The sequence below is a fragment of the Canis aureus genome, chromosome 24, assembly GCF_053574225.1.
Source record: "Canis aureus isolate CA01 chromosome 24, VMU_Caureus_v.1.0, whole genome shotgun sequence".
NCBI classification, from domain to species: Eukaryota; Metazoa; Chordata; class Mammalia; order Carnivora; family Canidae; genus Canis; species Canis aureus.
The window spans coordinates 3,441,584-3,456,938 of record NC_135634.1 but is presented as its reverse complement, the minus strand read 5'-3'; the positions used below and the strand labels follow the sequence as shown (position 1 = coordinate 3,456,938).

General features: G+C 37.2%; 1 protein-coding gene and 1 long non-coding RNA gene across 11 annotated transcripts in view; one reads left to right on the top strand and one right to left on the bottom strand.

Annotated features, from left to right (window-relative positions):
• The window catches only part of UFM1 (ubiquitin fold modifier 1), a 211,572-nt gene that overhangs the window by 7,377 nt on the left and 188,840 nt on the right, over nucleotides 1-15,355 (top strand). For 4 of the 10 annotated variants that reach the window (XM_077868028.1, XM_077868023.1, XM_077868024.1 and 1 more), the window contains exons 4-5: nucleotides 2,573-2,612; nucleotides 3,839-3,871. In XM_077868028.1, the coding sequence (XP_077724154.1) occupies nucleotides 2,573-2,612; nucleotides 3,839-3,871 (73 nt within the window). Of the gene's footprint in view, nucleotides 1-2,572; nucleotides 2,613-3,838; nucleotides 3,872-5,140; nucleotides 5,553-8,777; nucleotides 10,634-12,697; nucleotides 12,893-15,355 lie in introns of those variants that run through there. The other 6 variants (XR_013362728.1, XM_077868027.1, XM_077868026.1 and 3 more) reach the window with 6 other exon arrangements.
• On the bottom strand, nucleotides 372-14,261 carry LOC144295678 (uncharacterized). The gene is made up of 2 exons (XR_013362748.1): nucleotides 12,965-14,261; nucleotides 372-809 (listed from the first exon to the last, which is right to left on the bottom strand). It is a non-coding gene; the product is annotated as an uncharacterized LOC144295678 (long non-coding RNA).

The window sequence follows — 15,355 nt, the reverse complement described above, 5'->3', positions numbered from 1 at the left end:
ATTGAACTGAAAAGTGTAGTACTTGTTTTATGGTCAATTTTAATCTTCTCACCCATAGAGAATAAGTAGAAAGAAGTAGAAAGCAAATCTGAATACAGCATCAGCATTACTTTCTTTTTTCTTTTATTTTTTTCTTTTCAGCATTACTTTCTGCTGCACAGATCACATGCAAGAACTATTTCTGGTTCTAGGGCATAGCGAGTTCCACAAATTGCAGTTTAAGAAGTAGGCCAATTTGAACTATAATTAATATTATTATATTTTAGTTACATATGTACTTTGTAAGGCGAAGGCCTTGTTGTGATCCTGGTCTTCTGATAAAAGTATGAAAAAATCTTAACAGGTATACAATAGGAAATAAACTTAACAAATTTCACGTACCTGAATATATTTATTGAGGTTTTAATGTAGCTTATAATTGTTATGAATTGCATGTGTTACACATTTAGAAAGGTTATGACTTTCAGGCAGCAATGAGAAGGCCTTTCACAAGATCTTTCCGTGAGCAAGAGTTGACTTGACAAACTGAGAGTCTGTAGATTTAAATCCCTAGTAAAATGTCTTAAAGAAGAAAATTCCCCAGTAGGACTAAGAATTTAAGTAGTGAGTTGTCAAAATCTGAATAGCCTAACATCCTAAATTAGAAGATTTAGGAGGTCTGAGAAAGAAAATAAAATTTAAGAACAATAAATACTTTGCATCCAGAAGAAAACTCGTCAGTAGTATAGGCTGAAGAAAATAGTTGCTGAATTTTACATTACTAGAGATGCTTCTTCTCCAGATGTCGGCTTAACTGTTGGTTCTACATTCTGGAAAAGGGAAAGATTATGTTAGCAGTTGCTTACATTTTTTTATTCATAAATATGCTGCCACTATATGGATGTGACTAAAAATGAATAGCTTATCTTAAAATAGACAAAATCTAAGAATAAGACACTCAGTAGGGATAACTAGAAATTTTGTAATACTCAAGTTTTAGAAATCTAAGATGTCCTATAATTAATTTGGGTATTTGCTCAGAGTTTCTTTAGATATTACAATCTCTTTAAATAATTTTTTAGGAATCTTAATATCTATGTATTAAAGCACATTTCAGAGTTACTTTAAGTTTAATTTTTTTTTAAAGATTTTATTTAATTTTATTTATTCATGAGAGAGACACAGAGAGAGAGGCAGAGACATAGGCAGAGAGAAGCAGCCTCCATGTAGGGAGCCCAATGTGAGACTCGATCTTGGGACTCCAGGATCATGCCCTGGGCTGAAGACAGGTGCTCAACCACTGAACCACCCAGGCTTCCCAGGTTTATTTAAGTTTTTTAAATCCTTAAGAGGACACTTACAAATAAAAATGTACCATAGAGATAATAAAATTAGGTTTATTTAGGAACATAATCCAGTAACAGGTTATTGTTCTAATGCATAGTTAAATTTTTATTTTAAAACTTGATTTTTAATTAAATTAAATTTTAGTTTTTTCTTAACTATGCATGTGACCATTATAAATACTCAGAGCAGCATTTCCCAGAGTATTTTTCCAAGACCCTAGAACCACAAAACAAAAACCATGAAAAATTACAATCAGTGACTAAAGAGTATAGGAAATACTTCATTCACCATTACCTTCTTGACATTAAGTAAACTGTATTAGCTGCATGTTAAAGGATTTTGAAAAGAATACTACTTTACCTTAGTATTTTCCAAACTCATTTGATCACAGAATTCAACTGTAAAATATCTGTAAAACTAGTCTATTGCATAGAAGTACTTAGTAAATATTCATTAGATAAATGAATGAACTTATGAGGACGTGAACACATTTTGACAATTGCTGGTCTCTAGAGAATTAAAAGAAGACCTCTCCCTTTAGCTACTAATAAGTTCCATGCCATATTTTTGGATTCAAAAAAATGCATCTTTTTACACCTCTGGAAGTAGATCAGTGGGTCTTACTCTTCTCTGTTAGCCAAGTGGCTATCATCACATAATTGTCTAGTAGACATCACCTGCACCTACATGAACTAGTTATTTCCTGGTGGCATAGTTAGATGGTACATTCAAAAGAAAGTTTGAGGAAGGAGTTTGAGCTTTGGTTGGTCTTCCGTTAAATGCAGGAGAGCATTTGTTTAACATTACAATTTCTACAGACAAATTTTAGAAATGTTCTAGGCAATTTTTTTTATTTTTCATTATGCAAGTGTTAAATATGATAAAAGTAGTATGTCTCAGTCTGAAAGAGTAAACATTGATCATAGATTTATTGACAGCATTTTTCTATTTTTGTAATGCATAAAATAAGGTGCATTTTGTAATCTATGGTGTCCTAGAGGCAGTGAAATCCAGTATTTAAAAAATATTGTTCATTAAAATAAGCAAATTATAGTATTTTCTTTGGTGACATTATTTATCCTAACAGAAAAATCACATTTTAGGATTATAGAATTGATTATATGTATGCCATCCTTGCTAACCACTTTTATAGTTTATACATATTTTTTATATGTTTATATATATTTTATTTATATAGACTTGTATAAAGATAAAAAGTGTATTTTTTCCTTTTTCTCCCTTTCAGTTTAAAGTTCCTGCAGCAACAAGTGCAATTATTACCAATGGTAAGAATTCATTTTAAAACTATTACCACAGAGCTATAGAAATTGTTTTAAAAAGTCAGATTAATTAAAATCGACTTAAATAAAAAAGACCAAAATTTATATCAACATAAATGATACATGTGATTGTAAACACTAAGTCAAGATTATTGTCCGTAATGAGCTCTTTTCAGGGTTTTTATGCTTTTGGTATAGTGTAGCACTTAACAGTATTTTGTGTCCTTACCGTTTCATGCCAGATTACTAAAAATAACTTTTCTGTGTATTTATTAACAAGGTGTGTTGTTTTTTAATAATTTGTAGATGCTTCTAGAATATAGGAAGTTGAGTGGGAATATACCTTTGCTATGGCTTTTTTGTTGTTAGTTTGTTTGTTTGTTTTTGCTATTGCTTTCCTGACAGTAAACTATTTGTTACAAGCTTGAAATAATTAGGATTTCGTTCAATTAGGTCTATAGTTTAAATTCTGAATATCTTAGAATACTAGTAATTGAGATGGAACTAGCCCTGTGAGAAGGTACCGAAATAAGTTGAGGAGTAAATATTGCAGGAAGGCCTTAATGGTCTTGCAGAAATACAAGGTAGTATTTGTGGGTGGTGGCCAGTGGTTCATCTGCAGTCAGGGCAGCCCAGATATGACGGGTTTAATGCACGGTAGCATGCTTTAGTTTATATGTGACAGAATTTCTCATTCTGAAATATTCTATATGTTGTCCCATTGAAGTGTTCCTCTACCTGAAATGAAAGCTAGCCTACTTTCGGGAAAGTTTTAGATTTACAAATGAATTGCTGTTAGGAAAGTGCCTTGTAAACTATCATCAGGTTTCCCTGCAACTTGAATTAAATGAGTTTGTGGGCTTTCCTGGCCTTAAGATTTTATGCCCAGGAGCAATACATAAATGATTAAGAACAGACCTAAGGCTTCTTTTGACTTTTACTTTTCACTCGGTGTGGTGTAATAGAATAAAAACTGTCTTCTGTGGAACTTAATCAGGATCATCGCATTGGCAGATATTCTCCTCTAATCCAGCAGTGTGTGTAAATGCATAATAAGAACAAGATTTCAACAGGGAACCTACCTGAAAGATTTGTCATTCACGTTTCTGGATTTAAATTGTTTGGCTTGTGCCTGTATACTCTGTAGCGACAGATCTCTTCTTGTTACTGTATTAAACCATTTTAACTTGAGAAATAAAAGAACTTAGGTAATTTTACAATTTATTTTCTAGATGGAATAGGAATAAATCCTGCACAGACTGCTGGTGAGTATCTGTCTGAAACTTCTGGAGATGTGGATGGGGCTACACATGTCAATTGAAACTGAACATTTAATTCATTCTAATTAGAATCGAGAGGATTTTTACCAGAATGATAGCTGTTTTTTAAGGATTATATAGTAGTCTTTATCTATGTGTCTGAGCAATAATTTGTTTTGTGACGGGCATCAGTTATATATGCTTTTGGCTACAAGAAAGCCAAAACCTCACTAGTAAGTATTAAAGGTGCTTAAGCTTGTGTTATCCATAGTAGCATTCAGTACGTGCTAGCTGTTACTATTATTTTAAAGAAGTACGGTCATTAAAATTTCAAGAGACTTAGTCCACACTTACAACTACAGTGTGGTATATTAATGTCCTAACAAGCAGGCAAAGTAAAAGTAGTCTTAAACTTTTTAATAGGTAATTTTATATTTTTAGATGTACTTTTTGTTGGGTTATCATCTAATTATAGTATTTTAAAATTAAGCATGTTTTAATGTAGTGTGATCTCAATTTGAGTAGTAGTTACGTTTAAATTACTATATTCTGAAGTACATCTGTACTGTACAAAATTACAATGTCTTCATGAGGCCTTGGAATTGAAATTTAGCCATGTAGAAAATGAAGAGGGATGTAAAATTGTAACTTTTTTGCTTTAATCAGTGGTTTTAAGTATATAATGTTATTAAGATTATTGAAAATTATGAGGCATTTTATTGTGGAGGTATCTTGGGTTTAAAGGTTTTATTTTTTCTTATTGTAGAAATGTTCAGTAGTTCATATTGTTTGAGTTCCTGCTTATTGTAACACGTTGTGTGTTGTATTATTACCCTTAAAAGTTGAATTGTGTATATCATGGGGCGTGAAGAAAATTTCAGCAAGCAATTGAGCAAAAATAGATTAGATCAGGTTTCTAAACTTCGGTCATTTGTGGTAATCTATATTTACTGTTTTTTCTTGTCCTTAGGTATTTTATTCTGTACTAAATTAGCAAATATTGATGGTTAAATTAAGTTACATTGTTGTTTGCTGAGTGTATGTGTTAGCACTTTTGTGGCTAGTGTTCTTATTTAAAATTTTCAGATATGGTTGGGTTGTGAGAGGAATGGGAACAGGCATTAAAAAGCATGGAGTTAGATTCTAAAGTTACTTGAGCTTCTGTACCTACTTACTTTACACTTCTTTGTATCTTGTATTATGATAGTTGTTGGAATGCTAAGATAACTTGTCATTTTTAAAATACCTGACTTTATGTTTTATTTGTTTGTGTAGGAAATGTTTTCCTAAAGCATGGTTCAGAACTTCGAATTATTCCTAGAGATCGTGTTGGAAGTTGTTAATATCTGCTGCTTGGAACATAGGATGACCTTTCCAAATAAATATTGGTATTGTTGTAAAACTGAAATCAGGCATTTAAAACTTTGAAAAGACCAGTAGCTGATGAAATAATGAAGGGTGGCTCTGTCCCTTCTTGTTATTCACACTCTTCCTGTGACAAGGGAATGTTTATGCACAAAGGGTACCATCTCCACAGAAGATCATAGTCTGTCATTGCTACCTCACAACACGTAACAGGTAGTTCATTTGGGCTCAGTGGATTATCCAGCTGTATTTTTTTAAGTGGTGGATGCTTCTGATAATTCTTACTGAGAACATTTGGAAAATTAAAGTTTACCAAATTTTCTGTGTGTCTGAGTTAAAATTTTATAAAAGGACCATGAGACATACATGCTTGCTCCAGATGCTTGATAGCATCTGACTTGGAGACTTAAAAAAAGTTGAATTCTTAATTGTATATTGTTCATGATAAAGGACATAGACATAGCGATGAATAGTTAACTATCTCAGCTTTTTATCATTTAGGTTTTGTTTATGTTTCAGACTATATTAGAGACCCCAAAATGGAATTTTTTGATCTAGCCCTTATGTATAAAATTGATATCCCACACCAAAGAGTTTTAACTGTGATCTTGCAGAATACAGTCTTGGTAGGAACTGAGAATAAAGTAGAAGCATTCTTTGCTGAGTTATGTATCCTTTATCAGTCTCTTAATACAACTTTTAAAACAGGAATCCTCAAGAAATCCTTGTCTTATTGAGGGTAATATTTCTAAATAGCATTCAGGAAGAGAGTATTGGAAAGATGTCAATTCACAACAGAGCTCTAGGAAATGCTAATTGGAAATCCTGATTATTATGCTTACTAAAGACCCAACATTTAAGGAGGTGTTAAGTTTAGTCACTGATATGAATAAGAAGTCAGGAAAAGGATCCTAGGAAAGCCCCAATGACCAGTCTTTTAGTAAGGAGGAAGGAGACAAAAGACAGTGAAGGGGAACAGAAAGAGTGTCACAGAAAAAGCCAACTGGATTGGCAAAAGCACAGAGTGTGTTGTGGAGAACCAAGAGGGAAAGAAAATATGACATTGTCAGAAGGAGCAGAAGGGCAATCAGAGAAAGCAAAGTAGGCTTAGTCAACACACAGACTTCAGAGTTCCCCTTATGATAATCTAAAAAATGATATGCATAAGGGAAGATTTTATTTGCCCTTACAGAGGAAATTAATATCTATATAAATCTTGGAAGATGAAAGGAAAGTTCATAGTAATTCTGAACCAGTGCTGGGCCTGCTATAGTCTAGATGGTGAGCTCCCTGGAGGCAGGCTTTGTATCTATCTTGCTCTTTCTAGACCTGGAAATGTAGCAGGCTTTCGATAAGTACTTGCTGAATTACTCATGAATAAAGTATCTCTAAGACCAGTTTATCTAAGCGTGTTTCAGTTACCTTCCCTGTCAAAGGCCATAGGTTCATTGAGAAAAAAATATGAAAGGACTGCAACAGGGTCAGCATCTCAAGGGTGACACTGATAATTAAGTTTAAGAAACTAACCAGATGCTGTCATATATTTGACAGACGAACAGTAAAATTCTGAATTGTAAAGGCAGAAAGGTATGCTGCTAATATTTGGGAAGTTTTTATTTTTCTAAACAAAAAATGCTCAAATGTATGAATACCCATTCCCTGAAAAAAAATTTTTTTTTAAAGATTTTATTTATTTATTCATGAGAGACACAGAGAGAGAGAGAGAGGCAGAGACACAGGCAGAGGGGGAAAGCAGGCTCCATGCAGGGAGCCCGACGTGGGACTTGATCCCAGGTCTCCAGGATCAGGCCCCAGGCTGAAGGCGGTGCTAAACTGCAGAGCCACCCAGGCTGCCCCCATTCCCTGAATTTTTCCATTTAAATTAGATTTCCCTCCATCCTGTGTCTACAACAAAATCTGCCTGCTTTGTTACGTAAGTTATGATATCCTCTGCCATAAAGTAATTTCTTTGGTTTTAAAAATTTTGTTGTAGCTAAGTCCCTTAAATTACAAACATTTTCCTAAAGAACTGGACATTTTGTTATTAAGTAATTGTGATCTGTAAGTTCTTTGTGCAGAATGTTTTGAAATGTCGTATTTAAATACATGATTAGTATATAATATCTATGAAAATACATTTGTCATTCTGTAAGCTGTATTGTCTACTCTTACTTCATTATTAAAGCTCTTAATCAGCACATCCATTGAGCCAGTATATAGCATATGTTGAAAAAAAGGTGAGCAGGGGCAAAGATGTAGGTCATAGAAATGAATATGTACTTCCAAATTCCAGTCCCTCTTCAGAAACAACAACAAAAAAGAGATTAAAGTAACTGGGTAGGCTAGTAGGTTCTAAACCTAAGTGACTATCAGAGCCACCTAGAGAATTAAAAATATGGATCTCTAGAAACCACCTCAAAAGTTTTGAATCCTAAAATCTTGCATGTTACATAAGAATCTGTTTACAAAAAGCAGTCCTGGTGATTTCTGTTGTGCAGCTGGGTTTGAAAATGATAAGGCCAACCTTTCACTTTGTAGATGAACAAAATTAAGTCCAAGGGTATGTTCTAGAATCTTGGAAAGTATACATTCCATTTTGTGGTTTTCTAGTAGTTGACTAAGTGCAGAGAGGCTAGCTAATGACTCTGGTCATAAAGCCTCCCTTTACATTGTTTTTAAGTACAATAGTTTTTATGGATATTTTATTTCCTAAAATTAGTTATTTGAAAGAAAAGTTAATGGGAAGAAAATGCAGTCCCCTTGAAGCCCCCTTTTCCCAAATTAAAATATTAAAAATCTATCATAATCTTTTACCCAAGTCATTGAAAGATTTTTGAATTTGAAAGTATTAATACACTTTAATGGAGCAATTCTAAGTTGACTGCTCCCAAGGCTGTTTACAAAACAGTCAATTACATAGGTAAATCATATATGCATATATATATATATATGTCTATATACATATGCATATTTATATATTATGTCGGTTGTGCTTAGATATGTACACATGTATATATAATTTACATAAGTAATTCACCCAAAAGAAATGTATTGAACATCCACTGTGTGTCAGATATTTGGATATACTTCCACTTACCTCATTTTCAACAATTCCAAATTATCACCATTTTACAGAAGAGACTGAAGTAGGTTAAGATTTGAATTTGACCCCTTTTATGACTTTGAAACTCTTCTCATCATAGTAGAATTTTCTAGTACCTTTTTTATCGTCTACGGTATACCAAATCTGTATGTGTATTGAATTATAAATTTAAAAATATAAAAGAAAATGTGTAGGGCTTAAATTCTTATTTCAGAGTACTTAATATGTATATAATAATCATGAATGGCATTTTCAATACATGATATAAATTTGGTGGTAAATATGGTAAAAATCATAGGGCATTACAGTAAAAGTCAATCAAATAAAGATAATTATGATTCTGGTGCCACTCCATAGACTGGCATAATGGGAGCAGGACTATGGCACCATATTCATAAGCTCCATCAGACAATTTATGTTTCTGTAATTTTATTTATCTTGCAGATGCAACTACAAGATTGGTAATCTTCTAACCAGACTATTGCCCATAAGCCCTCCGAGATAGAAATTCTGGAACCACCCTATGATAATACTGGAGATAGATAAATCATTATTTAAATCAGGCTATGTAATTAAACCATTCTTCCAAATTGCTTAAGCCAGGTATTTGGAACTCACTAGATTTTATTCCTTTCTTTTGCCATAGCAAACCCATCACAAGATTCTTTTTTGATTGCATTTATGAAATCTGTCTCAAGATCTACTATAATTAAAGCTCTCAAAAAAAAAAAAAAAAGCTCTCATCCTCTCATAAATGATGTTGGAAAAGCTTCTAGTCCCTCTTTCACACTACTGTAATGGGGTTTTTGGCATGGAAATACGATTGTGTAGTTCCACTAGTCGAAATCCTACTGAATAAAAATCTATATGTGACCTGTTAGACACTTCATGAACTGTTCAGTCAGCTGTTACCACGACTTTCTCACAGTTTCCTTCTCTGATTTGCACTGCAGCTATACTGAACTACAAATATTTATTATCTCTCTTGTGCCATGGTCTCACACCTCTATGCCTTTATGTTCTACAGTGGTCTTTCCTGAGAAACCTAGGATTGATTCTTCAAGTTTAAAAGCCATGGAGCCTTTCCTCACTCCTCCCAAGCAGAGCTAGATGTTTAACTCTCTAAGAAACCATTGCAATTCGTACATTACCCCATTGTAGCAATTGTTAAATGCAGAGTCTCATATTTGTCTCTGATTTAAAGTATAGATTTTATAAAAGCATAAGATTGTGACTAAAACAGGATTTCCAAATTGCCTTGCATGTAATAGGTAACAAGTACTTTGATCAAAAGACTACATAAGAGGATAAAAACTTTGAAAATTGCAACAATTTGTAGCTCATGCCTAATAACTTCTGCTAGAATATGTGGTTAATGAATATATTCCTCACCATTTCTTGTAGTTGAGAATTTAGTCTGACTTAAATGAATTAATCACTTTTAAAATTGAAAAGCAGTCTCCTATTTTTAACATATATTAATTATTAGCTATATCATGGGAATTGCTAAATGCTGGAGATGAAATAAAATTAAGACTCATTTCTTTGGGTCCCCAAAATTTACCCATTTCAGAAACCACAAAATCCACATAGCTATATGGGAAATGAAGATGTTTTTTACCAAGACCTTTTTAATGTGCTGGGCACAGTGCTAGGCACTTCACAAGTATGATCTCTAATCCTTAATCTCTGTGCAAAATGCTGGTATTAATTTTTTCTTTAATGTTAAGCAGCCAAGATTTAGGTTAATGTGTCCAAAGTTAGAATGAGATCGGCTCCTAGGGCTATATGATTATAAACTCTACCCTGCAAATCATTACATGCTTGCTATAATTTTCCTAGAATTATATTGAAATATTTTTCCAAACTGAAAAAGGGTACTTCAAACCTTGCTTTTTGAACATTTCTGTGATCTCACTTGGCTTGAGAAATTTAACATTCATTAATCTGTACAGATGCACTTAGGCTCTTTTTCAGTATATATACAACAAAAAGAATTGTGAGCATCCGAAAAGAGGCTCTATTATCTGCTTTGCTTTATAGAGGGTGTTGTGGTAATTGTCTGGATGCGAAACAGCGGCCAAGATTGGCAGACAAACCGGCATAAATCTCTGATTTTCTGGCAAAACTCGTTAGCAATGTAAAAACTGTTATTGAGAGCATATTGTGATGATGCATCATGTCAATATTTGTTTGGCTGTGTAACACTGGATTTAATAAATTCTTAAATGTACAATTTACAGCTGATGAGCTGTTTTAGAAATAAACTGTGGTATGTGTTGTCAGTGCCACAAACATTTTGATGTCTCAAGTACTTGCCTCTGATTTTCTAGATAAACGTATAGATGGATGAAGATTTATTGAATTATCCTTCAGTGTGAAAGTTAGGCAGGGATGAATAAGTAAATGAGTGAATCACAGAGATATCTTAATCCTTTATGAGTTCTCCCATAAACCCATTATCTGCTAGACTGTTTTACTCAACATTCTCAGTTTGGGCATAGGATTAGAAAATGCCTAAAATAAATTGTTTGCTTATTTTCTTGGTATGGGAGAGAGATCTACCTGGCGCTTTGAGCCTAAAACCTAAATTATAAATGGAGAATCACTATTCATTTCTTCCTAAAAGAGAGTACGTATGAACAACTAATATTTCTTGAATTTTTAGTATTAGGCACCGGATTTTAGCTTTTACATTCTTATTTAATCCTCATTGTAGTCTATGAGGTCAATAATATCTTTTTCACCATACTTTGGATTATTAAGAAGCTGGATTTTTCAACAAGATTTGGTATTTTTCCCAAAGTTCTACAACTAATAAGCAGCTAAGGTGTAACTCCTACCTTACCTGTGCTACCCCAGGACATACACTCCTGGCCACTGCACTGCATGGCTTCTGGCCTCTGTGCCAGGGACCCTGGGGCATTGGCCTCGTTCAAAAGCTAGAAAGCTGGTGCCTCTCTCTGGCCACCTGCCTCTCTACCAAGCTGCTGCTTCCTCATCCTCCTGACCTCAACCCTTCCATGTAGCTTGAAGCCCGTGAGAAAGGAGGGTGATGTGAATATAATTGCATCCATATTTCTTCATGTTGCTTCATAGCTATCTACTTGAAATTCTTACATTCCTTTATTTAGGCATTTATTTACCAAGGATGCGAGGATGATCTAGACCATCTCACTGCTCTGCAGAGTTAAAGTCCATGCTCCCAAGGCATGGAGAGCAGGCTGTGTTGGCAGCAGTTTCTAGCAACCTCAGCCATCTTCCCTAGGTCTCATTGGATGTTTTTGTCCCTCATTTGAGGCCTGACAAACCCCATTACAGTTTCCGACTCATAAAACTTTAGCCTCCACCAGATAATTTAAATGGTGTCTAGTAAAGAGTACAGGATCCCCAAGGCCAACATCAGTGAACCTGGGGATAAGGTTAGAAAGCAAAAGAGGCAAGGCGAGAAATCAAGGTAGTAACTAAAGATGGACAAAAATAGGTAACACTTGGAATTCAGGAGTGAAGATGGAACTAGAAATTCCATCTTCACTAGACTGGAAGACTTGTCAAGGATCAGAAATCTCATGGGTAATGGTCAAGGCATAGTAGGTATTTTAGGGTATGAAGTGGCAAGAGCAGTGGGTAAATTCATATGGGTGTGTCTCAGAGTGTTCTGAAATTGGAAATTCAATCTGACACAACTACTATACCAGCCAAGAAGCAGAAGGAAATCTGAAGTCTAGCACCTGATCTGTTCAGTCATTCCTGGTGAGAACCAAAGAACCATATTAGGAAAATGCTTAACTAGGTTACTATAATATAGTGTGTTATTAGAACAGATACAGAGGATGCACATACTTATGATTTTTAGAAACTTCACTGAAAATAAGCTGTAAGAATAACTTCAAATTAATTTTTCAACTGATATTGCTCTTGTACTAAATATCTAGAGTGACCAAGTTAATATCAATGAAACAATATGGTGTCCAAAGTAAGAAATAACAATTTTAAAGTGTAAGCCTATGTATTAGTTTGCTGTAAAAAAAGTACCAGAAATTAAGTGGCTTATGCAACAGAAATCTGTTCCACAAACAATTATGGAGGCTACAAGTCTGAAATCAAGGTGCCAGAAGGGCTGGTTCCTTCTGATGGCTCTGAAGGATAGATCCATTCCAGGCCTCCCTGTCAGTCCACATCTTCCCTCTTTCTTTGTCTGACTCTTTGTTTTAATTTTCCCTTTTTATAAGAGAATTGGGACCAATACCAATGACCTCATCTTAACTAATAGTGACCCAATAGTGACCCAATTTCCAAATAAAATCACCATCTGGGGTCCTAGAGGTTAGAATTCCAACATATCCATTTTGTTTTGTTTCTAGGTGGTTGGGGAAAAGGAACACAGTTCAACCAATAACAATCCATCTCATACTGCCGGTCAGCTGCAGCTTCGCAGATAAGCCTATAGGTGATTTTCATAAACTTACAAAATGTGCCCCCCATCCTTGCATGTGTGAATACAATTCACAAGTCTAATCAGAAATTTATGAATAAAGCTCCATAATTTAAAAAGTCAACTGAATCCATTGGAATAAGTAGAAGGGGAAATAGAAGGAAGAGTGAAATGCATTTTAATCCCCAAACTTCACCTTCTTAGCCTTTTCCAACAATCCATTCATTGCCTAGTGCTGATGCAGGACCACAGCAGCCATGACACGGAGTTCTCTTTTCCTTCGGCCCTCCCTTGGACACGCAAAGGGCAGAGCTCTGAAGGCCCGCAGCTGAAGGAAGAGAAGTTCTGGCACATAATTCAGACACCTTAGTAACTAGTACCCAGTCATCAGCTCGAGTCGTTGACAGTGGCTGAAAGGTTTGTAGTTGTTAGATCTTTTAGCTTGGATGTTCAACTGTATACAACTATATCGTTCCAACAAATGAGAAGTTGGGTTTTTTGTTTGGTCTTGTTTTTCTTTTTGATAGCCATACAGCACTTTTCATTGCCTACACTAACTTGCAAAGATGCAAAAAGCTATATCCATCATTCAGATACCCATTTGGTACCAAAAACAAAAAACAAAAAAAAAAGTGTGGGTATCCAAAGTATCTTCTAAGCGTAAGCTGGGAGAGACTGTTAACCTGGAGACATCATATTAAACGGGAAATGGAAGCAGCAGAGCCAGTTATAGGTATATTTCTGCTTGTTGAAGAGACTTCAAAATAGGTTTTTTAAAAAAATCTGCCTCTAAAGACTTCATTTTCAATAAAGTCAGAAAAAAAATACGATAGGCCGTACGTAAAACAGAACGACCACCCACCCCGCCTGCCAAAGGGAGGGGCGGCTGCAGGCCTCCCCGGGCCGCTCCCCGAACCGCCGGCGAGCCTCGGAGCTGTCGATTGTTTCAGACGCTGAGCAAAGTGCGTTCTTTCCCCATCTCTAAACTTGGTAATTAGGGGTGTTTCGTTAGAGTCAAAAATGAAGTGAAGTGCAAAGCTCCCCAGGTGCAAGCCAGTCGCCGGCGGGGCCGGGAGAAAGCAAACCCCCTCGGGGCGCCCCGGGGCGCCCGGCGCTCGGCTGAGTGCTTCGTCCAGCGTCCCGCCACCGCTCCCCGGGATCCGTTTGTGCATCTGTTCAATGGACGGCGAGAGAAACGGAGCGAGCCACGTGGTGGGGGGTGAAGGGGGACTCCAACCGCGCTTCCCGGCCTCCGGGGCTTCCGCTCCTCCCGCTCGCGCCCGGCAGCTGGAGCGCGGGAAGGGAACACGCCAACGAGCCGGTTTCGCTTCTTTACTTGTCATCCGGGTCCTCCCTCTGGCCCTGGTGTGTCTATCAGAATTCCCTCCGGCTACACCTCCCCCACGCCTCGATCCGCGAGCCCCCGACGCGCACTGCGGGCTCGTGCCGCTCCGGGGGGGGGGGGGGGTCCTCCAGCCGCGTCCGCCAGCGCCCGAGCTCCGCCCGCCCCGCCCTCCGCCCCGCCCCGCCCCCCGCCGGCCCCGCCGGCCCCGCCCTGCCGGCCCCGCCCCCCGCCGGCCGCGCCCTTGGGCCGTGGGAACTCGGGGAGACTGTGTGAGCCGGGGTGCCGGGGTTGGATTATTAGTCATCTCTTCATATTACATTTATTCTCCCCTTGTGCTCCTTGAGGGCAGGCACGCGTCTTGTGTCTCTTTCATCACAATCGCAATAACGAGTATTTACGGAGCCTACAGAGAGCGCGGATTTGCCCGCCACTGTCGCAAGGGTTTCATGCACCCTCCTAAGAGCACTAAATAGCATCCTTTTCCTCGTTTTATAGACACACAAACTGAGGAACAGAGAGACTGAGGAACCTGCAGCAGCACCTGGTTAACTGGTGTTGGGGGCTGCGATTCAAACCCAGAGATTTGGGCTCCAAAGGCCGATTCTCTTAAACCACTAAGTTCTATGGCCTTTTCTAAAAAACAATGTCTTTTTCTCATTTTGAAAGAGACACTTCCATGTTGTCAATTTACCTAAACCAAACTTTATTACTATAGCCTTTTAATCAGCAAACTCGCCAAGCTGCGCCCTTGGTTCACTCCACGGAAGTCAGTGGGGCGTGGACTGATCGGCCGGAGCTGAGCCCGGCTGCTGCCCGCGAGGCCAGGTGGAAGTACAAGTACGGAGCTTAGGAAGCAAGGGGCTGCGTTTGCATGAACTGTGCCACTGGAACAGAAATTTTAAAGAGGAGGCATAAGGGAAATAATGGCTCTACTAGACCCTTCTGGCCCTCCGTGTTCACCTTCACCTACCAAGCACCTTTACTGTAAACAGGACAAAGAAAGATACCTGTAAAAAAGTAAACAGGTGTGAAGGGAGCCTGTGGGTGGGTGTGTTCTGTGTGACTGGCATGTCTGTCTGTGCTGTTTGTGTAATGCGTGCGTGTGCCTACATTCCAGGCAAAATGAGGATTGGAAGGGAATTCAGCAACAACACAAGCTCCGCTTACATCCCCAGGGAAGTCACGCGGCCTTAGGGTCAGTGTCTCAAACCTTAGCATGTTTTTCATGGTTAGTTCCCCATG